This window comes from Elephas maximus, chromosome 19, assembly GCF_024166365.1.
Source record: "Elephas maximus indicus isolate mEleMax1 chromosome 19, mEleMax1 primary haplotype, whole genome shotgun sequence".
NCBI lineage: Eukaryota > Metazoa > Chordata > Mammalia > Proboscidea > Elephantidae > Elephas > Elephas maximus.
In genome coordinates this window covers 16,327,367-16,341,394 of record NC_064837.1, presented here as the reverse complement: position 1 = coordinate 16,341,394, position 14,028 = coordinate 16,327,367, and the positions used below count along the sequence as shown (strand labels likewise).

Below are 14,028 nucleotides of genomic sequence, written 5' to 3'. Positions count from 1 at the left end.
CCTCTAAAGGAATTTAAGGACTGTGAATACTACAGTTACAAAGAGAGGGAAGGGAACCTGTGGGTATAGAAGGTTTATGATAGTGGCATACGTCACAGATAATTATTTTAAAATATGAGTCTGGGGTATTATCTTCTAGAAAAAGCATTCTTCATTATCAAATTTTGACAGAAAGATGAGCCATCTAAACCGAAATACTAACTTGTTCCTTTTATGTTGTCTGTAATTTTGTAGCGCTGTTTTTAGCTCTTATTGTTCTCACCCCAGTACCCATTTTTATCTTCACTTAAAAATCAAACCATTCCTCAAGGCCCACCTCGATTGATCCTACTTGTGTGGTGCTTTTCCTGGAACTTCTCCTTTCCTCCCCTTCTTGCTTGTGAACTTCCATAGCACTTTCTGGAATGTTCTCCTGTGTGTTAGAGTTGTTTGTGAAGGTGCCTCATCTCTCTAGCTAAGCCACAGGTTCTCTGAGGCCAGAGAATTTGTCATATTCAGTTCTGTGTCTCCCCACTGTGCCTAGCACAAACCTGACTCTGGGTGGGCTCTTCTGATCCTTGTGGAGTGAACCAGTGGGCATTTTAGCATCTTTTTGGTGTGTATTCTTTTTATAGAAAAGTTGAAGAGGAATGAGTTTAACAATGGCTTGGCCATTGGCCACAAAGTTAGGTTCTATCACCCAAGAAGACAGGCTGCCAGAGGACTCAGTGTTCTTTTTTTTCAAGGACAATTTAAATTATTAGTCACTATCTGTAGCCACACTTAGAGCCTAGCTGTACATTTCAAAGGAGCTCTTTAGAACACTAAGAACAGAAATGAGTTTTCGGGTGTATATAACTCCAGAATCATGAAATCCTAGTAAGAATCCTGGTTTTTCTGATTGTGTTTTCACTTGCATCATAAAACCAAATGTAAAGTGATTTTTTTGTCTTTGCCGTTTCCAATCTACATCTCTGATTCTCTCCTTCTTTGAATAATTGAAAATTGCTTGTATTCTCTCCAATATTTTTACAAAAACTGGTTTTTTACACAATCCCTGTTGGACGGAAAGAAATCATAAGCATGTAAATGAGAGGGAAAGTTGTTTGACTTTTAGATGCTCTTTACCTAAGAGGACCCATTTTCTTCCTACACTTGAAATAAATTTTAAATTATAAATAACCTGAAGCTCGAAAGAGCTGTGAAGCCTGCAAGGGATAGTTCCTGAATTAATGTTTTGCCTATCATCCTGCAGACTTTTCCAGCAATGCCCAGAGACAAATTAAATCAGCTGATTCAGTGTTCTGGTGTGGGTGGTCTTGATTCCTTCTTTAGTAAGCAAACCATTTAAAGCTTAAAAAACAAACTCACAATACCTCTGTTCTACCTCCTAGTTTGATGCATAGTGCTTGGGGTCTTAAAATCTTCCAAGCAGCCATCCAAGGCACAACAATTGGTCTCTGTTTGCCTGGAACAATAGAGGAAGAAGGAGAGTCAGGAATATGGGGAGGTATGGAATTTGTGGCTCATTGAACAATGCCTCTTTTGCCATGATACCTGAAAAACTGGATGGTGCCTGGCTACCACCACTGAACACTTTGATCAAAGATTCCATAGAAGAATCCTGATCAAAAGGGGGAAAATACAGAACAGAATCGAAAACTCTTATGGAATCAGACTTCTGGAGCCATGAAGGTTGGATGGGCCTTGAAACTATTGCCCTGAGATAGTCTTTAAACCTTAAACCAAAAATATCCCCTGAGGTCTTCTTAAAACCAAACAATAGTTTAGCTTAGCTAGTAATAAAGGTCTGCCTTGAGTGTTGTGCTCTTTTAAGAACTATTTGTGTGGGATCAAATTGACAATAGCAACTCAAAAGATTAGATAGGAACCTTAGGAGGGAGTGAGTTTATGTTAATGTGGGAGGAACAGCTCAGAAAAGCAGGGTGAGAATGGTTGCACGGCTCGAAAAATGTAATCAATATCACTAAATGGTACATGTAGAAAATGTTGAATTGGTGTATGTTTTGCTGTGTATATTCTCAACCACAAAGTAAAATTATATATAAAAAATGCTACAAAAAAACAAACTCAACTGCTTAAGACTCCTTGAATGGCACCTGGCCCTAATGGAAGCAGCGTAGCCTGGGACTTTGCACAGACCTCTTCCAGGAGCTCCACAGCGTGCAGAGGCTTCTGAGAGGAGTTCAGTTATCTCCTAAGACTAATTCTTCATTGGTTTATTTACTTATAACTTTTTACTTCACCATTTTATTTAAAACAAGAGCCTGTTTTGCCATTGAACTGCTAGCTTAACTCATTATGCCTAAGAGAGATGCATACTAACTCACTCTGGGGTTATTGGCCACCAGGACAACCCTAGTTAATATGTGCATTGGACGTCTCTTTATACGCAGTCACGTTATGCCTCTCCTTTTCTAGACCAAAAAGTCCCAGCAGTCCGTGAAGGGCCGCTGCCTCCTCATCCAATCAGGATCACAAAGACAGTGGCTCACAAAGACCCAGATGTGAACATTGTGTTAGAGAGGCCTTGGAATGGCAAGTAAGTGGGAACTAGACTGATTTTTTTGTAGTTTGGCTGCCTCTGAATTTTGAATTCCTTCAATTCCCACAAGACAGAAAATCTTTTGAGCAAGATCTTACCAAACTCCAGATATATTAGCTAGCTTGGTAAAATAGCATATTTATAAGATGGGCAGTGAATATACTGCATCTTAAGAAGCCTTTCAGTATTCAATAACATTTTGTTGGTATTTGCCATTGAAAGCATTGCATTGGTACTTGTGGGTTGTGCAGATAGTAACTGCAAACGTGGCTTTCAGAGCTCTTTGTCTAGAGGACAGTGATTCGTACCATGTTGAGGGTTAGTCCAGAGAAGAAGGGAAGTGTTAAGTGGTGGGGGGATACTGAGTTTTGTTCAGGGTGAATGGACAGATTGCCTTTGCCCACAGTTTATTTTGAATACTTTCATCATTTTTATTTGTTCTCAGTTCCCTGGATGAAAGTGTGGAAACAGAAGAGAGATTGAAGAAAAGAGAGGCTCCCCTTCTCTCCCTTCCGGAAGCTGCTCTGCAGAAAGAGGGCAGAGCCCTCCTGTCCATCCCCCCGGCTATGCTGCACAGCATTGGTGACTACTGCAGTCGTTTTGAGCAGTACCTCCGGATGGTTTCTCATGAGGCCGTCGGCTCCTTCAACCCATGGCTGATAGCCGAAAGGTCAGGAAAATATTATGTGCCTCTGTTTATCTGTTCGGGAGCCAAGTACCAAATATTATACTTAACAAGGAAACTGGAGAAAGCACTAGCCAAGGTCTCATGTCATGGTTTAAAAATACCAGCACCAGTTGCCATCGAATCAAGTCAGACTCATGGTGACCACGTGTGTGTCAGAATAGAACTGTGTTCCACAGGGTTTTCAATGGCTGATTTTTTTGGAAGTAGATTAACAGGTCTTTCTTCAGAGGCGCCTCTGGTTGGGTTCAAACTGCTAACCTCTCAGTTCATAGCCCAGCACTTAACTGTTTGTGCCTCCCAGGGACTCTCATGTCATGCTTTAGGGCCCTGGGATTCAAGTATTTGCTTTCAGGCTAGTGGATAGGCTTTCTCTGCTGACTGCCTCTTTTCAGATACAGGAGACTATAAAATGACATGGGTGACAACACCTGAAGGAGCCCACTGCAGCCTACCCTTCTCAGGAACCCTTTGACAGGCTCAGGAGTCAAGTCAGGGTGGATTTCTTGTTGCTGTTAGCAAGGGCCGTGTCCTGTCTGGAACTCACAATACTGACGGCAGGAAGCAGTCATGATCATGCAGTCTTCATGGCTGGGACGGGCTTGCATGTATGAACAGCAGGCTTTCTGGCTTTGCAGTGTTTTCTTTAACCTATCTCCTACTACAGGTCACCTCCCCTGGGAAAAGTAGCTTTATGGAGTCCAAAACGATGTCCAAAATGCTAACTTGAGAGATATGCATATATGTCCATTCTTTTAAAAAAGGGCCCAAATTCAGATGCCTACGGGTGTCACGGAAACGCTGGATGAGTGTCGCGGAAACGCTGGATGGGTGTCGCGGAAGCGCTGGATGGGTGTCACTGTTGAAGAAATTTTTGATGGCCCTTCTTTAATGGAAAAGAACCCCTGGGAGAGGCAGAGGACACAGGAGTTGGAGCTGGAAGTATAAACTGAAGCCGCCAGTCATTTCTTCTCTTTAAACCCTGGTTTTCTCATCCCAGAAAAGAGTTTACTAACACCTGCCCTGAGCACTTACCTTCCAGGGCTGTGGGGAAGTTGAACAGGGATATACATGAAAGCACCTGAAAGACCTATGTTGTTACTACCGTTTTCAGTGTCAATACACATCATCAAATTACTTAGTGAGCTCAGGATCAAGGGAAGTGCTTTTGAAATATTTGCATTCCTGTTACCTATGCATATTTTAATCTGCTGAGAAATAAAGTAGCTCATTAAAATTGATTTTTATCAAAGTAGTAGATGCAGATGATTTTTAAAAGGTCAAATAGTTGAAAACATGGGTTTCTGTCCTCCTGTTTCTTTCCAAAATGTCTGATCCTGTTCCGCAGGGGCAACCACTGTTAATTTTCTTAGCTACTTCTTCATGATTTACCTTTGTATTTCTACACTCGTATCTTAATTTAAATTTTAGACATTGGACTTTGAGTTCTTTATTATTATAGCACAGGATTTAACTTCTTTATGCCTGGGCGTACACTTGCACACACAATGCCATTCACCTCCTTTTCCCCCCTTCCATCTTCCAAATATGGTCATAGTCCAGTTTTTAGAGAAAGCAGTATTCAGAGTTTATTACGAATACACAGATATTTTCCACTGAGCTAAGTTTTAGAAATTTTCCAAGGGTTAATAATTGTCTCTCTTTTATTTGCTTATTCTTTTATGTACTTATTAACTTTTCCCCTGTACTCTTCAACAACCTCAGTATAATCTCTTCATGATCAAAACAGTTCATCTCTGTTGCCTTCCCACCGCCATCTCTTTCCTGAGACCCTCCTTCCTCCCCACAGCGTGGCCCTCAGCTCTCTAGATCTGCTGCAGGCTCGCGTCCTGGGACTTCCCGAGCTTCGATTGCTTCCCTCCTGGACTGGAGTCCTTATTTCCTAACGTACTTGTCTTCCTCTTTCTTGCTTTATGCTCTTGTTTTGACAGCACATATTCTGCTTTGTGTATTGGGGGAACTTTCTTAAGACTTACATGTTTGGAAGTGTCTTTATTCTACCTTTGTATTTGATTGATAATTTGCCCAAGTTTAAAATTACTGGTTTATTTTTTCTGAAGAATATTCCTTCTCGTGTGAGGGTAAAGGAGGGATTGTCACTAGGCTGCCAGGAGTGGGGTGGAGACTTATCAGTCTAACTGCTCATTCTGCAGATTTTCAATCATTTTCCTCATTTTGTACCCCACACCTCACTCACCCTTCGTGATTCCCAGGAGCCCCGTTTCCTGAGCCTTGCTGATGTTTTGGGGGACAAATGAGCTTGCTTTCCCTTGGCATCAGCTTCTCCGGGCTCTTAGGTTTCTGCTCCCTCTGTACGTCCTCTGTGCTGCTGAATCAGTTACGATTCTGGGTCTCTGCTCAGTACTTCGGACATAACACGTCTACTTTTGACTTTTTTTTCCCACCCTATAGGTTTGTACATTTGTTTATTTCACTTATTTCAGTGGGGGCTTGGGCAGGAGCAGAGATAATCACTTGTGTTCAATCCCTCACCTTTAACCAGAAGCTCTGGGGCTTCCCTGTAACATACAGCACCCTTCAAAGCACGAGATGGCCGAGACGCACGTTTATCTTCACGTGTGCTTGGAGGGACTCTCTGGGGGGAGAGAGCAGATGAACCGGACCTGCTCCTGTGCACTAACGCTGTCCTGTAGCATGCTCGCCTCCTTTTCCCATGACCTGTTTGGGTTGGTGAGGTGAGTTAGCTTATTGGGAAATCCAGAAGCAAGCCAAGGAAGATAGACTTTTCCTGATATGTGTTTACCACTTGATTAAATGATACATTTTGTTCTTAGTTGGTTCGTAGACATAGGGAAAACCTCCCTCAGCCTATGAAGAGTATTAGATTAAAATCTAGAAGGTAAAGCTATTAAAATATGCCTGGGTTTGTCCCTAAGTGACAGTGCATCTCAATATTCTGGCTCTGTTTTTAACTTCTCCTATTTTTGCTTCTTACTTGAATGTTGCAAAGATGAGAATTGTATCCCTCAGGTCTTGAAAAAGTATCCAAATGACAGTTGACTGCATCTAAATAGTCTTTTAAGTGAAGGAGAAGCTAGCTAAGTCTTTTCTTTTTTTAAATGTCTTAATTCTTCCTTACACCTGAAGGAAAAGAAAGCACCCTTCCAGTAAATGGTGCGAGGAGATGCTATAAACCGGATGCAAGTAAAAGAATGATTGTGAAAGGAAAGGCTTAAGGTGAAAGTGCTTTTGATAAAAGCAAGCTCTTAATGATTTCCTGGTTTCAAAAACAAAGAGACATTTGGTTGGAAATGACAGTTTGGACATGTTTATTTATCTCCACTCTCTTCTCCCTGTCCCAGTCCCACTATACGTCACTAAAAGAATAAATGAAAAGCATGAAATCATAAATGACAGTAAACAAGACACGTTAATACAATTTTGGAAGCCATAAAGCAGTTAGACAAATGACATATGACTTAGCAGACCAGAGAAAGCCAAGTGCCTAATGGGACTGAAGCCAAGAGTCAGGTTTATCTGTGCAGAAGAACTCCTGATAAGACTCAGGACTTAGAAGCACCAGATGTTTGTGAAGGCATGGGTGAGCCTGAAAATAGGAGGCTTGGTGGAAATTCTTATTCTTTAGTATGAGCAGACAGCTAAATGACCAGACATTTGATGAAAACCATGAAAGATCAGACAGGCTATTATAACAGATAAAAAGAACTCTGAGGAAGCAGAGACAATGCAGGCAGTCGAGTAAAACATAAAAATAAAAAATAAATTTTTAAATTAATTTCTTAGAGAATTAAGTGAAGCTATTACACCATGAAATTAGAAAAATGCTATTTTAAAAACTTTGAAAGAACAAAAAAATGTTCTTAGAAATTAAAAATGTGACAGCGGAAATGAATTCACTAGAAGGATTCAAGGAAAAAGTCAAATCTCTCAGAGTAGAACAAAACAAAGAGGTAATAAAGGAGAAAATATTTATAATTGGAGGATCGTTGTAGAAGATTCAACATCTGAATAATAGGAGTTCCAGAATGTGAGACTAGAGAAATGGGGGGATGAGAAATTGCCACAGAAATACTGTAGGAAGATTTCTCAGAAGGCTGTTAGTCTCTAGATAAAAAGAGCCCAAGAGTGGCCCACTGTGTGTGAGTGAGTGGACAGTACAGGGCACACCATAAAGATGAATTTGAGCATCTCAATGATGAGCAGATGACAAAGGCTCTGTTGAAAAATCAAAGACAGAAAAATCTTAAAATTAACTGAAGGAGGAGAAAAGGAGGAACAGAGGCCGTGGAAGCTGGAGGTCCTGGCATAAAGAAATGTCGTGCTGAAAGAAAAGAATTACCAATCTGGACTGCTAAACTTAGTGAAAGTATATATTAAGAAGGAAGGTGAGACGTTCCAAACAAGCAAAGAAGAGGAAATATATTGCCAGTGAATCTTCACTACAGGAAATAGTAAAAAGGTATTCTTCAGGCAGAAAGAAAATGGTCACGGATGGAAAGTCAGAAATATAGGAAGGCATGAAGGAAAAAACAAAAAGCAAATGTGTAGGTAAATGAATATTGACTACACGAAACAATACTACTGATGTCTTCTGGGGATGTGTGTGTATGTATATGTATACAAATTAAAACACGTGATAGCACTGGCATGTAAGTCAGGAACTGCATTGTCTGGGATGATGGTAAGACTGTCCATGAATGTTAGACTTTAAGTCAAGGATGCTTCTTGTAATCTAGAGTTGGCACTGAAAGAATAGTAAAAGTGTATAAGTCCAAGTTAATAGGAAGGACTGGAATAATAAAAAAAAATACAAAATCCAGAAGAAGGCAAGAAAGAAGAGAGAGTAGACAAGTAGAAAATATTTAGTAATGTCATAGAATTAAACCCAATATATCAGAATTACATTCCATGAAAAAGCGCTATACATGCCATTTAAAGATCTGACAAAAGATTGTCGGATTAGCAAAAACACACCCAAAACTAGCTGGGGTGACGATGGGGGAGGAGCGGGGAGCTGACACTTTTCTGCATATACTTTTTTTGTATACTTCTGACTTTTGCAACCATGTTAATGTTTCTGTCCACCCCATCGAATCAATAAGGATGGGGGAAACCCTAAATTGGAATACAAACAGAAACATGAACCTAACCTTATTTGGAATAACTAACATAATCATACTGAAGCGGGGAGGCATGGTAAGAACCTGCCTAAGTAACTTTGAACTCAGTGTTTTGACTGTATGCTCTCTGACTAAAGACAACAAGAGCTCTAAGCACATATTGAAGTCTAGTTACTAGGTGTCTTTTTCACTGTGGTATGGGTTAGCAATTCTAAAGCTACTTTATTTTAGGATTGATCAAATAAGTAAATATATTGTGAATCATGAGAGCCAGGTTTCCAGGAGATGGCTAGAATGAGCCCTCTACTGAGCTATAGTTGGAGGTATCTGTATGAATTTACAGGTTTTGATGTAGATGTATGTGTGTGTGTTTCTTAGTTTGTCTGCTGAGAGGGCCCAGGAGCAGTGGCACCAGTAGCAGTGGGCATACTGTTCTCCATAAAAAGTGCCAGGGCTCCTTGGAGAAACAGCTGATACCAACACTGGGGCTGGGAAGATGTCAGAGGAGCCTGGGACACCATGGCGTCCAAGAAGGAAGCGTTAAACGGTGTGGCCCTGGCAACAGGACACAGGAGCCGCTTTGAAGGGCCCCTTACTGGCCAGATCGGGAGCGGCCCCAGCATCAAAATAAATGCTAGGCCTGGGCACTTCAAAAGAATGTTAGGATCATAAAAAACAAAGAATGACTAAAAAATTATTGCCAATTAAAGTAGACTAAGGAGACGTTAGAACTAAATATAGCATGGAGTCCTGGATTAGGAAAAGTTTTGCCGAAAAAGACATTATTTGGACGGTTGACAAAATTTGAATAAGGTCTGTGGGTAAGATTAGATAATAGTATTATCTTTTATGAGTTTTATAATTGGACGATGACTGCACAAGAGAATGTCCTGGGTTTTAGGAAATACACGCTGAGGTATTTAAGGGATGTCAAGTCTATAATTCATTTTCAAGCTGTTCAGGAGGAAAAAAAGTTGTGTGTGTGTATGTGTGGTGAGAGAGTGCAGATTTGGAGTACCACCCCTCACCCCCACAGAGAGTGCACACACCCTTGCTCTCTAAGGCAGCGAACAACAGTCAGGAGTGGATCTGGACAGGGGTTGCAGCTAGTTTCACTTCCCCTCTGCTTTCCAGTGTCTTGGGGGTGAGGACCACCCTGGGTGTTACAGCCTCTTCCCTCTGGCACAACTTGGGGATCTGAGCACCGGAACCTAACATCTAGTCAAGCGAGTCCTCCCACCTTGTTTTTCTCCTTCAAAAGTATCTTGGCTGTCTTTGGCCTTTTGAATTTCCATTTAAATTTTGTAGAATTGGCTTGTTAAGTTCCCCAGCCGAGCACAGGAGTGGCTCCCACACTCGGCTGTGCGTCCCTTTAGCTGTGTTGTTTGTCTTCCAGCTTTTCAGATGAGCTGGTAGATGAAGCTCTGCGGGCCGTGGCTGCTGAACTTCAGGATGTGTGTGAAGATTATGCAGAAGCCGTGTTCACCTCCGAATTCTTAGAGGCTGCTGCTTAAAGGCCCTCCGAGGCGGGGCCCTCATGTCACACTGGAGAAGGGCGGCACCACCCCGTTTTACCCCACAGGAAATCTTTCTCCTCAGCTGCCAGTCCAGGCCCAGAAGGCGCTGCCCACTGAAGGGAAGGAAGCGCCAGTGATGGCATCCTCACTCTGCATTTTCCAGTTGTCATAGCAATGGTTCTGGTAGTTCATGACTGAATGTGTTATATTTATCAGTGCCCAGGAAACGTTGTGAATTGATTATGACAATGTAACATTTTTTGAATGTGTAATTTTCCTATTGAAATATTATGTTCATTCCTCTGGCTCAGTTTGGTTATCAGAATTCTTTGGAAAGTAGCAGATAAGCATCTAACGTAAAGTAAAAGTGTGTTTACACGATGATTCACGTTGCTGTTGAACCCGCGGGTGCCAACAAAAGTACAGTTACTGCCTGGTCTTCTTGCCGAGCTCATGTTTCTGTCTTTGGCAGTTGCCTGTCAGGACACCTGTCTCCATCTGCTAGGTTACAGACTCCCGTGTAGGGCACAGAGTTTGGCTAAACTGCCAAGCCCCTGGTCGATTACAGTTCCCTGAAAAGAGGAATCCACTAGTTACCGGTATGCAATAGTAAACACACATTTCTTTAATATTCAGTTCCTGGGTGGTTTTTCACATTTTTTAGTTCCCCAAGTCTTCTCCTGCTGTGGGTTAACATATCCTGATACATAGAACTTTTCCTGAATTCAGAGGAAGTCTGAGGACATCAGAAGAGGACCACCAGGCCTCCTGTGCCTCATCTCTGATGAGGTCTCAAGTGTCTGCTTTTGTGTTGCCATACTACAGAATCCACCTTGTGTGGGAGAAGAGAACAGATCAGGATGTTGTGATGACCTCTGGGTCTCCCCAGAGAAAGGAAGAAACTTAAGAACCATAATAGCTTGGTCCTTGAACATGTTATATTCATATTTTACCCAGAGATAAGCCTCTGCATTTTTAGAAACTCTGAATTCAGAAAAAGAATGTGCATAAAAATAAGGCCAGTGCCTGGAAAAAATTCCACTCGATTCTTTTGCCTCAGGCTTGATGAAAGAAAGGTGGCGAACGAGTGACGTGAGACATGCCCCGTGGAGTAATGTGAATCTTTGTATAACACTTCTAGTGTTGTCATCTGGGATTTTTCTCTGAAGTACACGCATTTCAGGTGATAATTTAAGCTGCTTGATCACAGTCATTTGTGCAAAATTGATTTTTGCGTAATGTTAATATTTTTCTGCTTAATTTTATATAACCTCAGAATTAAAAAGGCTTCAAGGGAAATTAAAGGTCTTTAATTGGGGGAGTTAATTAAATATGTGTACTTGAATTGATAGGAGCGCTTGTCATTGATTGTAATTTTGTGTGGCAGTTTTTACTGTGCCGATTTGTTTTTTTTTTAAATAAACTCGATATTTTGAAGTATATGTATGCCTATTTGAAATAATTTACATCTCCTTTTTTTCCACAGGCAAAGTACAATGTGAGTTACAGAAACCACTGAGAATAGTTTTGAAATGAGCATAGCAGCTTATTCGCCACCACCCCCCTCAGACAAAAATAAATGATAATAAAAGCTAACATTTACTGAGCACATACTATGTCCCAGGCATTGCTCCCAGTGCTTTCCATGTATTAACTTATTTAATCTTCATATCCGTGTGAGTGGGATACTGTCATTATTCCATTTTAGAGGTGAATAAGCTGAGGCACAGAAAGGGGAGATAACTTGAGGAAACAAGCCTGTACTTGGCGATGCCACGGTCATGGGGTCACTTATTCCCGTAAACACAGTTGTAGCAGTTTTGAGAGTCCACTGAAGGGCATTTCTCCTGCCTCACCCTGACCCCACCCAGTTCGTGTCCTAGCGGCTCCCCAAGCCTGCCTGCTGGGCCCTGCCCATTGCAGGGTCAAGCCCAGACTGCCTTGTTTCTAGCTCTTCCCCGTCTCTCCTCCTCCCACCGGGTGGATACCCACCTCTGACTCACATGGGCAGGGCTCATACCGGCCTCCAGGTCTGGGCATCCACCTTGTAGCCCCGGCCTACTAGACCTCCGTGGCCAAAGCCGCCTCCAAGACACAAAAATAAACTGCAAGAAATAAAAACTTCTATTTGAAAATGGCAGTTGAGTCTTTAAACTGTAACCTTTCTCATTTATAGCATTGCAGCTCTCCTAGGCCTTGACGGTTTTCGTTCTTTATGAACAAGGGCTGATCCTGTATAAGTCATTCCCTAAATCCCTCCAGTTTTGGCAGTACCTTTTCGTGGATTTTCAGACACAGAGATGCATGGGTTTAGTATTTCCACGTTGCAGAGGCTGCCCCTGGTTTACAGAGATGCTGAAATTCCTCCGTATATTTTCAGCATCTACCACTGATAGCTTCACAGCCCTGGTCATTTTTGGGTTTTACCTCTTTACATACTTGCCTCTGGTCTGTTTAGCTCCTTGAGGGCAGGGACTGTGCCTTGCGTGTAGTTGGTGCTCAGTAAATTTTTTTGAACTAACACAAGAAGGAAAGCTCACTTTTTTATGGGATCAGATTGTATATGTGTTATGTGTACAGGCAGTCCCTGGATTACCAGCATGTTCCGTCCCTAAATCTGTCTTTAAGTCATATTTGTACATACGTAAGTTGGAACAGTTAGGTACAGTTAGTATCTAACGACACTCGGTCAAATGTTTGTCCTAGTGTACAGCATACAGGCAGTCCCCGAACGTGCCGTCATTAGGCGGCATGAATCAGGTGTTCGTTAGGTTGAGGCACTGAGGAGGAAGTGGCGGTGGCAGTGGCAGCGCGTGCCCAGCTGAGCTCTGTGGCCTTCATGGCGAGCCAGCACTCCGCCAGCCAAACTTTCTCCCTAGAGGCCTTCCTAGGCACAATCGAGAAGATAACACCAACCCTTGTCCTCTGGCTCCCACTTAAACTCTTAGCAGGCAAGGCTGGTCGAGCTTTGTCAGAGCCCCCAAAACCTTCCTGACAAGAATCACCTGGTGTGGGGCATTTTAAACTCCAGATTTCTGGGTTCCACTAGAGCCTTTCCAGGGCAGGTAAAGAGCCATTCCGAGGAAGGGAACGTAGGAATCTATCGTTTTGACAAGTGTCCCAGCAAATTCCCACCCCCACCCCCACCCCCAGCTAATTCCTCTCAGGTTCATTTGGGAAACCCTACCCTAAGTAATGGACAAACACCCCTCAGCTCATCTGCTCTGGCTGTGTGGGACTTCCTCTCTGATTCCTAAACACAGTAATAATGCTTTGATGCCCATCACAAAGTAGCGCGCGTTGGTTATTATGGACCATTGTACGTACCTCATATCTTTAATGTAATCGGCTTTTCGGGGCCTGGTTCAAAGCTACGTAAGTCACATGTTCGGAACCCAGTGACTGCCTGTATAGATAGCATCTCTGTATCGGCCACAAAAATCTCTGTTAACCTTTTGTGACCCTGAAATAGAGTGCCATCTGTGACAGTTTCTGAGGTACTAATGCAGTCAGAATTCCAAGTCAATGCTGGGAACTTGCCTCCTGCCTAAGGCAGGATTTGAGCCCCCTCACAGTGCCTTGGTCACAGAGCCCCCCTATATGATTGGGGGTGTGGGCCAGCAGGGCAGGGGTGGGACCATAGAAATGACTCCCTCCTCTTCCTCTTTGTACCCTTGACTGTCTCAGGACTGTGGTCCTTTCTCTCTCGGTGCTAGGGCAGGGAAGCATCGGAGCTTGGAGAGATGATGAGAGGATGTCTTTCTCGCTCACCTCACTTCCTGGCTAACAGTTCCTGCTTCCCTGAAGGCAAGGGTGAGTGGGCTGGGCGGGGGTAGACGCTGTGCTGCAAGGAGGTACGAGCAGCAAAGAAAGCTGGACTGTGCATCTGTGGGTCTGAAGAGCAGGAGGAAGGATCTGAGCAAGGCCCCCGAAGACAACAGGGAGGCAAGGGTTCCCAGACTAGCAGCAGGAGGCTGCTGCTTTTCTCTGTAACGCAGTGTAGGTTTCACTAACTCTTGTGTTTCTGAGAGGAAGCCTTGTCGCTGAGCAGCTTGAGACCGTGATGAGAACTCACTGCAAAACCTGCAGATGCATCAGGGGAGCCTGCATCTCCACAGACTCATCTCACAGACATGCCCTTTGGAAGCATCAGCTGGT

At 42.8% G+C, this 14,028-nt stretch overlaps 1 protein-coding gene across 6 annotated transcripts in view; it reads left to right on the top strand.

Annotated features, from left to right (window-relative positions):
- The window catches only part of KIAA0753 (KIAA0753 ortholog), a 60,228-nt gene extending 48,937 nt beyond the window's left edge, over positions 1 to 11,291 (top strand). For 4 of the 6 annotated variants that reach the window (XM_049859148.1, XM_049859143.1, XM_049859144.1 and 1 more), the window contains 2 exons: positions 2,422 to 2,542; positions 2,991 to 4,088. In XM_049859148.1, coding sequence (XP_049715105.1) covers positions 2,422 to 2,542; positions 2,991 to 3,597 — 728 coding nt within the window. In that variant the 3' untranslated portion in view covers positions 3,598 to 4,088. Of the gene's footprint in view, positions 1 to 2,421; positions 2,543 to 2,990 lie in introns of all 6 variants that reach the window. The other 2 variants (XM_049859146.1, XM_049859145.1) reach the window with 2 other exon arrangements.
- The last annotated feature ends 2,737 nt before the right edge of the window (positions 11,292 to 14,028 follow it).